At 45.8% G+C, this 15,201-nt stretch overlaps 1 protein-coding gene across 1 annotated transcript; it reads right to left on the bottom strand.

Moving 5' to 3' along the window:
- Positions 1-7,008: 7,008 nt before the first annotated feature.
- Positions 7,009-12,246, bottom strand: LOC103056144 (surfactant protein C). Its single transcript, XM_088152113.1, has 5 exons — positions 12,184-12,246; positions 10,293-10,787; positions 9,063-9,200; positions 7,370-7,471; positions 7,009-7,152 (listed from the first exon to the last, which is right to left on the bottom strand). The coding sequence occupies exons 1-5, from the start codon at positions 12,244-12,246 to the stop codon at positions 7,009-7,011; spliced, it is 942 nt and encodes a 313-aa protein (XP_088008239.1).
- Between the last annotated feature and the right edge of the window lie 2,955 nt (positions 12,247-15,201).

Below are 15,201 nucleotides of genomic sequence, written 5' to 3'. Positions count from 1 at the left end.
TTGGACTAGATAATCCTTGTGGTCTTGTCCAACTCCACAATTCCATGATTCTCATCCAGCTCTCCAACCACAACACCACGCAGTCTCCCTATACTTCAGCTGCAGGGACGAAGCCTGGAACAGTTGTATCATTCTCTGAGATGCCAAAATAGCAGCTTACTTAGCCTCATGGTTTCCTCCAGACCACTCAGCTCAAAATAAGTGCAAGCTTTGGGCCAAACTCGACAGGGCCAGATCCCTCCATTTCTTCTTCTTTGCTTAAACCACCCTTGCTCAGGCAAGGACCATCTGGATATGCTGAAGTCCCAGCTGGCTGGGGTTAATGGAAGCTGAGGTATCTGGAGGGAACACACTTGGAGAAGGTTGGCTTCAAAGTAAACCGAGAGGTACAAGAACCACTTTTGCTATTAATTTTGCTATGGGGTCAGGAGGGGGGAATGGAGAGATTAATCCTTCAAGTCTAATGCTTTTCTCTGATTTAAACTTCAGTTCAAGCACTGCAACTGTTCTGAGGAAGAAGAAAGATTGTTCAGAGGTTTCTTACTTAACAGTGTGGTCTTTTGAGGGAAAAGTATCAGACTTATCTGCATCAGACTCTCTTGGTGCTTCCTAGTTCATTGCTCTCACATCTTCCCCAGTTCCTCTGTCTGCTAGGGTTGCCAGCTGACTCCAAAAAAGCCCAGCTGGATCTTTCCTTGTTCCTTTGCCAACACCAAGTTGCAGTGCATAAACCAACAGGCAAAGTTGGCAAAAAAGGGAAACAGATGTAACTCTGCTTTGGCATCCTGGGAACCTTGTCTCTTAAATGAAGTTTCTCATCTTTAAGGACTCAGAGAAAGTTCAAAAGGTGAGTCCCTGGTATCTCATAAGCAAGAGAAGCATGGATTAGACCACAGATCAGATTTTCGGTCCGTGTCTCCAAATAGGGCGATATGGATGCAAAGTGAGTAAACCCATGCAAATTGGCCAAAGGTAACTCAGATTGCAGAATGAGGAGTTTTGGAGGAGGACTGAAAGACTGCAGAATCCCCACTCAGCCTTACCCTCTTAACTTAAGGCTTTGAGGTTGCTCAGAAGCTTCCAGCTGGTTCTGTCCACCTCAATGCTGGCCTGAGAACCCACGTTCTTCCCTTGGTCTTTCTGTTCCAGGAGAAGTACCATGAGATACGGCTGGATCACCTGCTGCTGGGTGGTGGTGCTGCTGCTGGTCCTGTTCAGTGGAGCAGCGTCTTCCCGCAGGGGAGGAAGAAGAGGAGGGAGCAGTGGCTCGAACCAAGGGTCACCGTCACACGGAGGTGTCAGCTCTTTGCCAAAGAGCAGCAGCAACAAACAGAGTCAAGGCAGAGGCGGCCACGGTGCCAAAACGGCAGGGTTGGCCGCAGTGGGGGCAGCGGTGGGGTATGGCTTGAGTTCTCTCGGCAAGTCCCACTATTCGCAGGGAGGGCAACGCTCTCCTTCAGCTGGGAAAGAGGCGAGCCAGCCCCGATTCCAGGGCCTCAATTTATCGCCTCCTGCGGTGAGAGGCAAGCCACACAGCCAGGCCTTGAAGGGGCCCTGCCCCCCGGCCTTCTCCCTGCTGGTGTGTGGCCTCACAGCGTCCCTCTTCCAGAACTAAAGAAGGGCTGTGGGGCACCGGCCTGGCCGGGGGGGAGAAGAGAACCTGACACGTATCTTGCCCTTGATTTCTTTTGCAGTGGTGAAGATAGATCTACTTGCTGCTTTCAAAGTATTGACATAGGATGCTGGAGTAGAAAGACTTAAACAGCTTTAAAACATTCCAGACATAACACTATTGAGTGAGTGTAATCAAGGGCACACAGACGGGTAGATAAATATTTATTTTTCTTGCCTTTTTCTTTGGAAAACTCAAGTGGAAGATCCCCTCTCACTTTATACCCTCAACAGCAGCCTTGTGACTGGTCCAAAACCACCTTCAGATCCAAGTCCCTCTCCCAGTCCCACACCTTAGTCACTGCCTCAGCAGGCATATCTAGGAAAATAGCATCTCCTGAGCTGGAAGAAAAGATCCAACCTCTGCCCTCAAGGGAGACCTGCCCTTGACCGAGTGCAAGCAACGTTTCTCAGATGGAAGAAAGGTGTTTGGAGATATGTGCAGAATTGGGTTTCCACGCTTTGTGCACAGCGTCACCCAAGCATGGATGCTGCCCCGCAGGACCATAATCACAAAAAGGCAGGTTTTATTCATGCTTCTCAAACATGGGGCTTTCCAGAGGTGCAGACTTCAATTCCCAGAATCCTCAGGAATGGCCATGGTGGCTGGGAAATTTGGGGAACTGAAAGTCCATGCACTTGGAAGATGCCCAGGTTGGAAACCCAGCCTGAGATAGTCACAGTGATGGTGGGTGATGGCTAGAGCAGAACCACGAGGATGCGGTTGCTTCCTTTTATGCTCTGTGGTTTGGCTTGAAGGTCCAACACGACTGCACGTGGTTTCATCCTGCCCCTCTGTTTATTCTCCAAAGGTTTATACATTTCAGGAATTACAGATACACCAAATCTTAATGGAATAATAAGAATAAGAATAAGAATTGACTATGGCAAAAGAAAGGAAAGAGAGTCCCAATAGTAATAGGTGCCTTGGGTGTGATCCCAAAACATCTGGAGCACCCCTTGAAGACCATCGGCATTGACAAAATCACCATCAGCCCATTGCCAAAGGCAGCTTTACTTGGAACAGCTTCCATCTTGGAACGATCCCTTTAACTCCATCAAACAACAACATCTGCCCATCCCAGGTCCTTGGGAAAGACTCGATAGGTGGACAAAAATGCCAAATCCAGTCTAAACATCTGGCTGATTATACGAATAGTAATAGTAATAGTAATAGTAATAGTAATAGTAATAATAATAGAAATTCAGTGTCCTAAGCAGTAGTAGTGATACAGTAGTAACATTAATAGTATGGATTTTTAATTATTCTGACTTTGGCCTCAGCAATCTTTTCTGGACGGCCTGTAAAATGTCAGGAGGTGAGGGGGGTGCTAGCAAATATGTGTATCCTGGCAGCATATTTTGTTTTGCTATTTTGAAGGACGTAAATGGCTTGGTGTGAAAAAAACATAATAAAAAGTTCTGTTTGCTCTGGTGCTTGCAATTATTGCATAAGAACATACTTACTGTTCTTCCCGTATGTATAAAGTGTTCTCTTCCCTTGCCAATCTAAATTCAGAATTCAATTAGTGCAAGTTACCTAAGCTTTTATTCCCAGAGGTGGAGGACAAAATCCAACCATGTGCACACACATTTGATCACAATTCATTTAAAGCAGTTCTTACATAAAAGCATCTTCTAAATGCGAGGAGTGCACTGACAAACGATTGTGCGGTGTCTGTGTTATAAGCACTGAGTTTGAACTCTTTTTCGGCAAAGAAATCAGAGATAGTTTGCAAGCAAATCATCTGTACAAGGTTGCCCTCTGAAGGCAGAATTAGGCAGGAACCCACAAATGCAAACCAAGGAGCAGGTTGATGATTCTGTGGCCAATTTGCTCAAGACCTTTGAGTTGACTATCTTGGAAATGGCTTTCAAAGTGAGTTCAGAGGAATTAAGAGTTTTCTTAACAAAACGATCCTGAAAGAACAAGACGGCTCCAGAAACTGATGAATCTATCCAACGTCTGTCATAGGGTAAAGTCCTAGTTTTCAGCCATTTTGGACTTGGATAACATGGTTAGCCACAAAGCTTGGTTAAAATACAACATGTGACAAAACTGTATAATAGAGCTTTTTACATGACTGTTAACAGAGATGATTAGCCTAGGTTGATATGTGAACATAGCCAATGAATTGCTTCTCTTTAGTAATCAGTCAACGTCAGTAGGAAAATATCTGGGTATAATCTATAGCTCTCTCAGTTACAAAGTTTAGAGGACTTAGGAGAGCCAAGAGTTGGTTAACATTGGTGTGTGGGAGGGCAATGCAACTCAATTTAATCAGCCCCCCCCCACACACACACACACTTTTGCCATTCTTTGAGCACCGGTCAATGTCAAAGTCCCAACCCACTTAGCTGAGAATGGGCCACAACATTTTCTGGGACGCATTGGTGTTCTACAACAAATGACTTGATGGGGAAAGTTCATATTGACATAGGATCTCTCTCTCTCCCCCCCCCCACCCCAACACTCTCTAGAAGTGCTGGCATAGCAATTGCCTGGGAATGTTAGAACTTGCCCCCATACAGCTGGAAGTCACCATGTTGGAAAAGGCTTGCATGGAGACTTAATTCCCACCATTTCTCTACATGTATACCGTACGACACTGTTTAAAACCTACTGACTGGGCCCATCTTGAAAACGATCTTGAAGTACCTCCTTTGGAGAACATGATCTACAGCAGTAGAACGTCAAAGATGACTATAATCGTGGGTCTTTTTCCTCCTGAACCTTGATAACATCTGAGTCTAAGAATACCTCGTTTTTACAGTCAAGGTTCTGCAATTCTTGGGAAATGTTAACTTGTTTACTAGAAGGCATTGGAAGCTTCCATTGCATGAATCTTTGCCCCTTCCTACTTTGACCTAACCTATTATCTTTTGACTGCTGTGCTCCCATGAGATTGTTATTAAAGTTGTATTTAGCATTTAGCACTTTGATTAGTATTTAGCATTCAAAGGCAGCCACAAGTTGTGTAAAATCTGTTAAGCTTGGTCACCCATTATCTTGGAGGGGACTGGCAGTGGCTGGGAACAGAGGTAATAAAGGCAGGGCAGGGATTAGCAATAGGACAACAAATATCACTGCAGTATAGTTTCTGTGGACAGAATTACAAAATTTCCTTCATCTGCATGCTGACACCATGAGGTGCAGGTTTTCACTTGCTTCCTCCTACCCCTGCTCTCCATGGATGCCCATCAATCCAGATTTCTACAAGGAAGGATATGGGAGGAAAGGAGGAAAAGGAAAAAGATATCATCATACTGGCTCCTACATGGATGGAGTTGAGCCATCCAGACCAAGATACCTTCTCAGCAAGGACTTGGGTTCTTCACTACTCCTGCCTGCTAAAGAGTATTTTCTATTTGTCCTGGTTCTCCTGAAATAAGGCTCCCAGGAAGCCAGATTATCACCACCTTCTGACTGCTGTCACTTAGTGTAAAGCAGGCTTTTGTCATTTATTTTAAGCGCTTTCCCATTTTGCTGTGATCAGTCATATGTGATAATAACTTGGGAGAAAAAGAAGAGAATGAACAGTCCCAGGATTTTAGGCAAGGGCAGCGCAGCCTCTGAAGATATAACAGCTTTACGAAAGTGATTGTGAAAGGCCACAAGGGAAAACAACTCAGCCCCTGTAGCACCTCCATTCTCTGTCCAAGGAGGACGGCAAGATGTAGGGATGGGCACTACGGGGCCTGTCTAGAGAGAAGGAGAGCAGCCGTCCAGACAGCTGGGGCTGCTGCTTAAATGCGTAACTAAAAAGTAGCCACTGCCCCAGAAAACTGACAAGTTACATAACAAAGCAGGATTGCCTTTGTGGGCATTAATAACAGCCATGAATAAAGAAAGGTTGGCTCTTCAGCCCCCAATATTTGCCATTCTTCTTCTTCTTCTTAGGCACTTAGCTGAACCTCCTGCGCAAAGTGATGCCAACCCATCCTGAAGGCACAGGAAATGCTGCCAAGAACTGCACCGGGGAGCCCAGATGAAGCTGTGGGGCTGGTCAGTTTGGCATCAGTCCAGAACGTGCAGCTCCAGCTTCTGCCAAAAGCCTGCAGGGCAAGTGGTGGAGATGTGAGATGGGACCCGTTTTGTCATGCATGTAGGCCAAACCTGGACAGAAGGGTCTCTGCTCATGATTCTTTGCTGCTTGAAACCAAGAAAAACATGGTGCCCCTCCGATTCCATAGATCAAAAGTTCTCAGAGTTTGCACTACTGTGGTCTTCTAAAATGATGCATGAATTTCCATGAATAAAACTAATGAGCTCTTCCTCAACAGTAGTGAGTGTGCCAGCCCTCCATTTAGAAAGGGGCTCCTGACCCTATTCCTTATCCCCTCTGGGTATGCAAAGCTGGAGCCCTGTCAGAACTTAGTGCCTAAGGCAGCCCCATCACTCTGCTTAAGGGTAGTGCTGACTTCCTCCAGGTAGGGCAAGTAATTTCACGTGCATCATTACATCCTCATGGAAATCATGTACTAACCCCCAGTTATACAACGGATTCAATTTGCATTGTAATTTCCATCATGTGCCCAATGGCAGCATGAGAGGCGTGATCTTATTGTGCCCTGAAATTTGCCCCTGAAATTCAGCAACAAAATGGCCAAACTTCAGCTGCATCCCTCCCTTTTGGAGGGAGTTTAATAATCAAAATGCAAGAAGATGCAATGGCTGTTTGTATCCTCTGCTCCTCCCTCTGAACATGGCCTAAAAACTCATTCCAGTAATATATTTGCATATGCAGACCAGAGGAGATGATTTCCTTTCCCTTATAAAGCCAGTTGTGCGGTATGTGCCAACTGACCATGACTTTATGGAGGGAGGGGGTGACTCAGCAATGCTGTCTTGGTGAGTCCTGCAAGCAAAGATGCTGCCTGAACATGGATCATAACATTAATGACAAGAAAGTCAGCTCATTCCATTATCTATTGCAAACTCTGCCTTCCAGCACAGGAACCCCACATCAAGAAGAATTCAGTGACTGATGTGGGACAACCATCTCCTTGGAGACTTTGGGAAAAGGCACTGGGTAGTTTCCAACCATCAGATGTATTATGGACCCAGGAACTAGTGCTGGTATCTGCTAGATGTGTTGGATAAAGACCTTAATGACTCCCAGCATGTGGTGAAATGATTTTGCTGGCTCTGAACTATGGGAATTCCTGTCCAGCATATCTGAAAAACAGTAGGATGAGGAAGGCTGCTTTATACTGTGTGTGTGTGTGCGTGTGTGTGTGTGTAAGCCTGCAGGTACAAATCAGTGTTTGTGAATGATATTGTATCTTCTGAGGTTTTAGTTGTGTCTGGCTCCAAAATCCTCGGCCACAACTCACCTAAGTATAGAAGATGGGAATGTGTTTGCAGAGGATGTTAATGGTGGTTCCCAGGCTTGAACGATCCACCTGGGATGTGAGGAATTCTTCTTCTTGCTGCTTCTCCTTCCCATTCTCTGTGAGATGCAGGATGGACAACTTGGTCTACAAGAGAAGACAACCTAGCTGGGACCACTCTCTCCTTTGGTCAAAAAGGAGAAAAGCTAAGTGCGTATGATTCCACCGGTCTCTACTCAGGATTCTGCGGGGCAATTGCTATCTTTTCCCCACTGCAAACTCACTGGGTTTCTTCCCACTAATGCTGATGTTTGCCATGTTGTTTTGCAGCCATTTCTTCACCCAGCAAGGTCCCCATCCTTACCTGGAATTCCTTGAGGAGAGTGTCGAGCCCTTGGATGTTTTCTTTATCCATCCGGGTAATGTAGCAGGCTTCACGATGTTCAGGTTTGTAGCCAATCAGCAGCTGTGTGCAAGGCATATAGACCCATCTAAACTCAGTTTACTCCCTGAGTACATTTGCATCTGCAGCACGTAGACCAATCTTAAGGTCAACATCAAATTTTGCCAAAACGTTAAACTGCCCTTGGTAAAAAAATTATTTACTTGCATCTCTTGGGCATCTAATAGTGCAACACTGTTCTCTGTGAGAGCTGCACTGTATTTGCTACTAAAAGTGGGGTAATATTCATTCCTTGGGGGGAATTTGGAAGGCAGTGGCAGAGTCTGAAAATGAGGATGCTGGAAACTGCTCCCAAGATCAGATGACCTTCCAGGACACAATCAGGGCTCTAACTGAGCTTTATGTAGTTATAGACTTGGGTCTCATGGGTCTGCAGGGGGAAAAAGGGCCAGTGACCTCACACATGATGTCATCACACAGTGATGCAAATGATGTCCTTTGCATCTGCAAATTGCATAATTTACGTCCTTTGTACAATAACATTATGATGCATGGGCTACCTTTGTGTTGTTCAATGCACGCCTATGTTTGGCCTAATTCTGCAACCTGGTGCCCTCCCATCATCCTCAGGCAGCATGGATTGGCCATGCTGGGTGAAAAAGATGGGAAGGGCAATTGCATGCATCTGGAAGACAGCAGTTGGCAAAACACTGTTGTAAATAAATGCAGATATTATAGAATGCCAACAAGACTACAACAATGCCAGCAATTCATCTATATGGGTTGGTCGATCAGTTTCATAATCTTCAGCCATGTATTTTTAGCCTTAGACTACATATACTGTAGCTTAGTCTTAGTTCAGCAAACCTTCTGGTTATTTATTTATTTGAATTTATTAATTGCCCAGTTCCAATGGACTGCAGTGGATTTATTGATCGATCCGGTCTATCCTAAATCATTGGTTATTCCATGAACATATTGGTCAAACATTCACCGGACATTTATTTGTGTCTTGGGGGATCAGGGTTTCTGCATGTGATAGTGACCATACAATGCTGACTGCCTCCCAGTGACTTTTGATGGAAATGTAGAATGTCATTGCAACTGTGATTAGCATTTAAGACGGATTCACAGCTGCTGGACTATGAGAATCCTTAGTTTAGTCTTGCCCAGGCAATCTAATGATGCCAACCCATCTCAAGCCCTCCAAGCTTGAAAGTTCAAGGGGGAATTTCACATTCAGAACACAAATGGGCCTCTTTCAAATGTCAAAGTTCATGGTTGTACTGGGAAATCTTGCCCACTTGGAAGATCTGGAAATACTTCTTTTGGTTCTGTTCCATGCAGTTGTTTCTCATACATGGGCTTGGGGAGAAGGAGGCCCAAGCTGTATTTGGTATCCAGTGTTTCTCAACCTTGGCAACTTTAAGATGTGTGGACTTTAACTCCCAGCATTCCCCAGCCAGTGTGCTGGCTGGGGAATGCTGGGAGTTGAAGTCCACACACCTTAAAGTTGCCAAGGTTGAGAAACTGCTCTTAGCCTTCCACAGCTTGCTATATATCATCTACTTCAGCTTCCTGTGTGCAGAATAAACCTGACTGTTCTTCCATCCTGGTAATACCTGGGACACTTTCTTTCTCAGCTACCTCTCACCTTGCTGAAATCATAAATGACTGTGGCTGGACCATGGATTCCATCATCCACATAGTAAGTGGCTACTTCTTCCTCATCCATGGAGAACGTCATCTGGGATTCTTTTTCTTCCAATCCATCAATGGTCATTTGCAGAAGCTGCATGGAATAAAAAGGAATCCCTTTCGGCTTGCTTGCTTGCAGGAGCAATCGCTACAGGGCTAAATCGGACAGGAGGTGGCTTACGACAGCGTAGGAAAGGGAACCCTCCCCTTGCGGTGCCTGGCTTCCTCTTGGCAACCTCTCTGATAGGAAAGCCGCTGTAGCTCATTGGCCTGGAAGACCGGAAACCTAGATAGAGGGGTACTGTTGTTGTTAATCATTATGATTGTGGTTATAATTATTATTTCAGGATTTTCACAGAACTGACTGGGTGGTGTGATGGAATGGAATTATGAAGGCCAGGCTCAGAGAGATAAACATTTTCTTAGCTCGCCAGAACCGCATGGGAGGAACAAGAGGATGAGACTGGCTCCTCCCCGAGGAATTCACACTGTTGTGGCTGGAGGACTTTGGGAACTGGGGTTTGAGTCTGGGAAGATTCTTGCTAGAGGTTGTAGCTAATAAACATAGCTGGACTGAATTGGCATTGTCTCTTGGAGTTCTTTGGGGTAGGCCTGACATAATCTTCCCAGATTCAAACCTCAGTTCCCAAAGTCCTCCAGCCACAACAGTGTGAATTCCTCAGGGAGGTGCCAGTCTCATCCTCTTGTTCCTCCCACACTCTTCTGGGGAGCTAAGAAAATGTTTATCTCCCTGAGCCTGGCCTTCATAATTCCATTCCATCACAAGTGGAGAGCCAAGGGGTACATGCTATCTTAAGCTTCATAACAGGTGCATCCAGGGTGTGCTGGTAACTGTTTAAGGACCAGCTCCATTGCTGTCCCTGCAGTGTGCTGCTAGCTGTGGAAGAACTGATCGGCGCACTAGGCGTCGTGGCCCGGCTCTGCTCTTAACCAGCTCGCCCGATTCCTGAAAACGTAACCACCAGCTTTCGTGAGTCAATGCAAGCCAGCTCCAGGGGGCATCCTGCTGCAACATTTCCTGCCTCTCCTGCTGGATTCAGACCTTTCCAACCAGCCCAGCCCAGCCCAGCCCAGCCCAGCCCAGCCCAGCCCAGCCCAGCCCAGCCCAGGGAGAACGCCCCCTCCTCAGCCCGGCTTCCTGTTGGCCCAGCGCTCCCCTGCTTACTGTCTCGGTATGCGCCTGGGTGATGTATAGCCCCATCAGAAGAGCCCCCACGACAACCAGCACAACCAGGCCCACAATCACCAGAACGATCAGGAACCTCTTGAGGTTCACTGGGCAGCCAATCATTTTGGGCAGCTGGCACAGCAGTCTGGGGAGGCAGCAGCACATCTGGCAGCAACAGTCACAGCTCGGGGGGCAGCAGCAGCTGGGGCAGCAGCAGTCGAGGCAGGAGGCACAGCTGGGGCAGCAACCGCAGCCAGGGCAGGAGTCACAACCACAGCAAGGGCAGCAGCAACAGCCCGGGCAGGAACCACATCCTGGGCACGAGCCACATCCTGGGCATGAGCCACATCCCGGGCATGAGCCGCATCCTGGGCATGAGCCGCATCCCGGGCAGGAGCCGCATCCCGGGCAGGAGCCGCATCCTGGACAGAAGCCACAGCCAGGGCAGCGACCACAACAGCCCTCAGGCACTGGCTCCAGGGCATGGTAGTCCTGTGGAGGTAGATGAAAGGAGAGAGACAGAGAGAGAGAGATCCTTCAGACCCATGTGAGAAAGAAGAAAAGAGATTGTCTGTGCCACTGCTGGAGTGGAAGGGGCATTCTGGGGTCTCAGCTCTGCCCTCTCGCCTTGGTCTCTGCCACCCGTGCCACACATCCACACTCAACGGTCCTTTTGGTTGACTTGGTTGAGGGCAAGCAAACCTTCTTCTCCAGTTCATGGTTGCCACCACCACCCCTGGCCTGTGCCACCCCTACCTGGGGCCTGCTGCTTTCACAGCCTGGCTGCCCCCTTGCTTCCAGGCTGCGGGGTCTTTAAATGCACGTCAGGTGATTTATAAATGGATTTATAAGCTGTCTAACTCCATCACGACTGGGTGGCATAGAGCAGGACGCTGAAAGTGAAAAAACTTGATGGTGGTCATTAACCAGCACAAACAGCATGAAACAATAAACAGAAGGATACAAAATCATTGAAGGACAAACATCTGGAAAAAACACCCAGACTATCAAACCAAATATCCCACAAGGGGTCCACCTACCACACCAGCCCAAGCCTTAGCATTAAGGGCTCATTTCAATAGGGTCAGGATGGAGACCATCCAATCTCTAGGGCAGTGTTTTTCTGCTGGCTGGGGAATTCTGGGAGTTGAAGTCCACACATCTTAAAGTCGCCAAGGTTGAGAAATACTGCTTAGGGAGACATCATTCAGGAGGGCAGGTGCTGTGATAGAGAGAGCCACTTCCTGGGTGCCATCAGATGACTTTGTTCAATTGATGAGACCCAGAGCATGTGCCCTTGGCTGCCATGAGACCTGGGAGGTCTACTGGGGAGAACAGTTGGTGTGGCTCTGCTGCTGGGGTTCTCCTTAAATGAGAGGACCCTGCCTTTTGGACTGTCCTGTCTGGACAACCAAGAGGTTACTGAGCTCATTGGAAAAGCAGGTAAGAGAAAAGGAAAAATTATCTCTCTAAAACATCTAGTTGAAACTGGTGGGAGAGATAAAAGAGGTGAACATCCATCACAGCTCTTGCAGTTTAGCACAATATTTGCTTGGTCTGAAGATTTCCCAAGTCCTGACATCAATTTCCAAGGTATAACTCAAGGAGCTGAGTCTCAATTATAACATGCAGGTTTATGAGGTGGGAAATTGTAACCCTGAGCCACCATCAAGAAATATTGAATAATATTTGCAGCATCTAGAGACAGACAAGGTTTTAATTGGGCTTTTAAAAGGCAGATCATTGGGTCTTCTTGCAGATGAATCTGGCCAGAAGCAGACCCCAGGTGCTCAGATAATTCAGGCGCTTATTTAAACCTGAGCCTCTGCAATTTGGAAGAAGAAGACACAAAGGGAATGAAACATAATCATGTAGCAATGGGACTCACAGCTGATGGTGCTCGGAGTAGAGTCTCCCTGGTGACAATTTCTATCTTCTCCTCCATCTCCATCAGTGTGCTCTCACCTCAACATTAGGTCTGCCCCTTGCCAGTTACTGAAGTGGAAAGAGTCAGAGAGATATATATGTATATAGGTGCACAGGAAGTCTCTACAGGTGGGAGTGGCTTTTCCATTCTTCTGGCTGGGAGACAGACCTTCTCTTTGCTAGTTGGACTCGAGAACCTGATTCTCCACTCTTCCATCCTTCCTGGCCAAGTTCCTGAGACAGGGCCAAGGACCTTATTGTGAAACACACATGGCTAAAGACCTTATCATTCAAAAGGTTCTTAATGGAGATAAGTGGGCACCTGTCCCCAACTGGATGGTCCTTGTATCTAAAGAGTGGCAAATATTAGACCCCTGTGATGCAAACCGATGCCTTGGGAGGGGCGCTTCCCTCCTTATGATAAGTGTATACACTTGTGCTAAGAAATGGCCTCTCTCTTCCATCTTCTCAACTCACTTTGTTGTGTTGCAGACAATCTTCCCTCAGGGATAATCTAGTGGGGTCTGTATGGTGGGCAGGTTTGAAGCAAACAATGGGAGAACAGCTCCAAATAGACAGCAATTCTCAGCGAACCCCCTTTTTTCTCTTTCTAACCCCTTTCTATTTTCATTCATTCACTTCCTCTTTCTGAAACCTTTCTGCAAGTTGCAGGAGAGAGAAGAGGAGGGCTGCTACCAGAGATCTGAACTGATCTTTTGTGGGGGACTTTGAGATGAGGCCAAGAGCCATGTGGGACTTAAACAGTATACATCCCCTCACTTATGGGAAAACAGTCATTTGGAAATCTGCTTGTCCTCCAATGAATCTTCAGGCTAACTAGAGTTTCTCTGGAATTGGAAGAAGGCAGGGTTGGCCGAGATATTAGTAGTAAGGGGAGCACAATTTTTGGCGCGGGGAGGTGGTGAGAATGGATGGGGTGATTATGCACAGGGTGGGATCACATCACCCTTATGTGCATGGGTTTCTTCTTTGCGGGGGGGGGGATCTTCTTCAACTCTTAGACATTATGATGTCTATTTAGAGGTTTACTCTACAGTTTCCTACAGATTTCACATGCTTCTCGTCTCAGAATACCAAGAAAGCGGACAGGTGATTTTTGTCAGTGAAACTGCAATATTTATTTGGAAGGGCTCTGGAAGTTGCAAAAAAAAAAGAGGGAGCCATGCAGCTCTGTAGTCACAGATTGTTCAAAGCTATAACAAGGGAATGGCTTCTTTTGAAAGTTCTCCATGAGCTTCCTAAGGTGAGCACTAGGGACTCAGCACAGGTTCAGGAACAATGGAAACTTGCTTATCCTTCCATCCCACTTTGATGCTTTTGAACTTTGGTGTTGGAAGAGACTCCTGAGAATACCATGGACAGCCAAGAAAACCAACCAATGGGTCATTGGACAAATCAACCCAGAATTCTCACTTGAGGCACAACTGACCAAGATCTAACAATCATATTTTGAACACATTCTGCAAAGACCCAGCTCCCTTGAGAAGTCCATAAGGCTGAGTCTTTGTAGAATATGTTCAAAATATAGTCATTTGATTTTGGTCAATGTCTTTGCAGATGGCTTGCAGGTCTTTGTAGAATGTGCAGGAAAGAGAAGAGGATGACCAGCAGCAAGGTGGAGGGACTCAGTAACAACATTAGAAGACCCTGAAGGGCCAGGGTGAGGACCGATCTTTCTGGAGGATGTCTATCTGCTAAGAGATGACACTGACCTGGTGGAGTATAATCAGTCAGAAAAGTCTGAATTTCTGTGTTGGCTGCTCAGACTGATGTCCAGCTGTTACTAAATCTTTGTGGCAATGTTCAGATCTGTCCCTGTTCTCTTATCTTGATTTTAAAGTCGGTATACCACCTCTGAGTTACCCAGAATGGCTTTTAACACATTACAATGTATGTTTGGCACCTTTAAGCCAGATTTGAGCTAGAAATCCTAACCAAAGTCACCTTCCAAGGCAGAACTGTTCATTAGAAAGTATGAAACTGACATATTTCAGCTCTGCAAGGTAAACTGAGACATAGGCTGAACTTAGAGAGGAAGAAAAGATAAGTGTTACCCATTCAGGGATGCAGCCAGGATGAGAGACTAGTTGGGTTCACACAACAGGTTTAACCATGCTTAATTGCAAAAATCACAAATTGTTGAGTTCATATCTGATAAGCCATACATCAGGGTTGACAAACCACAGTGGCTACATACACACAACTCAGCCAAACAACATACCTAGCCTAACAAGCTACATTCTAGCTTAACATGATGAATGAATCCAGACACTGGCTTGGTTCAGTTTGAGGCAGTCTTGGGGCATTAAGAGAATAGAAATTCCCGCTATAGAAGAATACCCAAAAAGCCCCCTCTATAGTAGATTTTTTAAGAGAATTTATTAGAAAGAGTAACACATACAATAGAAAGAGTAATATATATATATACATACATACATACATACATATATATATATATATATATATATATATATATATATATATATATATATTTTGGGAAACATATTGCATAATCCACTGCCCCATTTACAATGAGATCTGGCCCAAATTATTAATGGCAGATGAACTCAAGGGCTCTGACCTTGAAAAATGGATCTATCTTCTTGCAGATGCATTTCCAACTGTCAGCAACCAAGTTGCTACTCATTTAAACTTAGGAAGAAATACTTAAATTCTTAGCTGTAGTTCTGGCTTTATTCTCTTGTAACCTTTTAAAATCTAATACTTCCTCTATTACTCTACTTTATAATCTCACTATTTTATTGTTTTATTGTTGTTTTATTGCATTTTATGGCATCCCTATATTATGGACTGTGGTTACAACAATAAACCTATTTACTTACTTACATATTGCATAATGTATTTGCAGAGGCATCTGGGGATGTCCAAGAAGTCAAGAAGGCAGCCACAGCTTCATGATCAAAGCCCCAAAATACACGTAAAAAAAGGGGTGGGGCTT

The sequence above is a fragment of the Python bivittatus genome, unplaced genomic scaffold, assembly GCF_059951505.1.
Source record: "Python bivittatus isolate LINGU-HERP-01145 unplaced genomic scaffold, Pbiv_v1 ctg000680_np1212, whole genome shotgun sequence".
Taxonomy (NCBI): Eukaryota; Metazoa; Chordata; class Lepidosauria; order Squamata; family Pythonidae; genus Python; species Python bivittatus.
The sequence above is the reverse complement of the archived record's forward strand: the minus strand, read 5'-3'. Positions and strand labels throughout refer to the sequence as shown.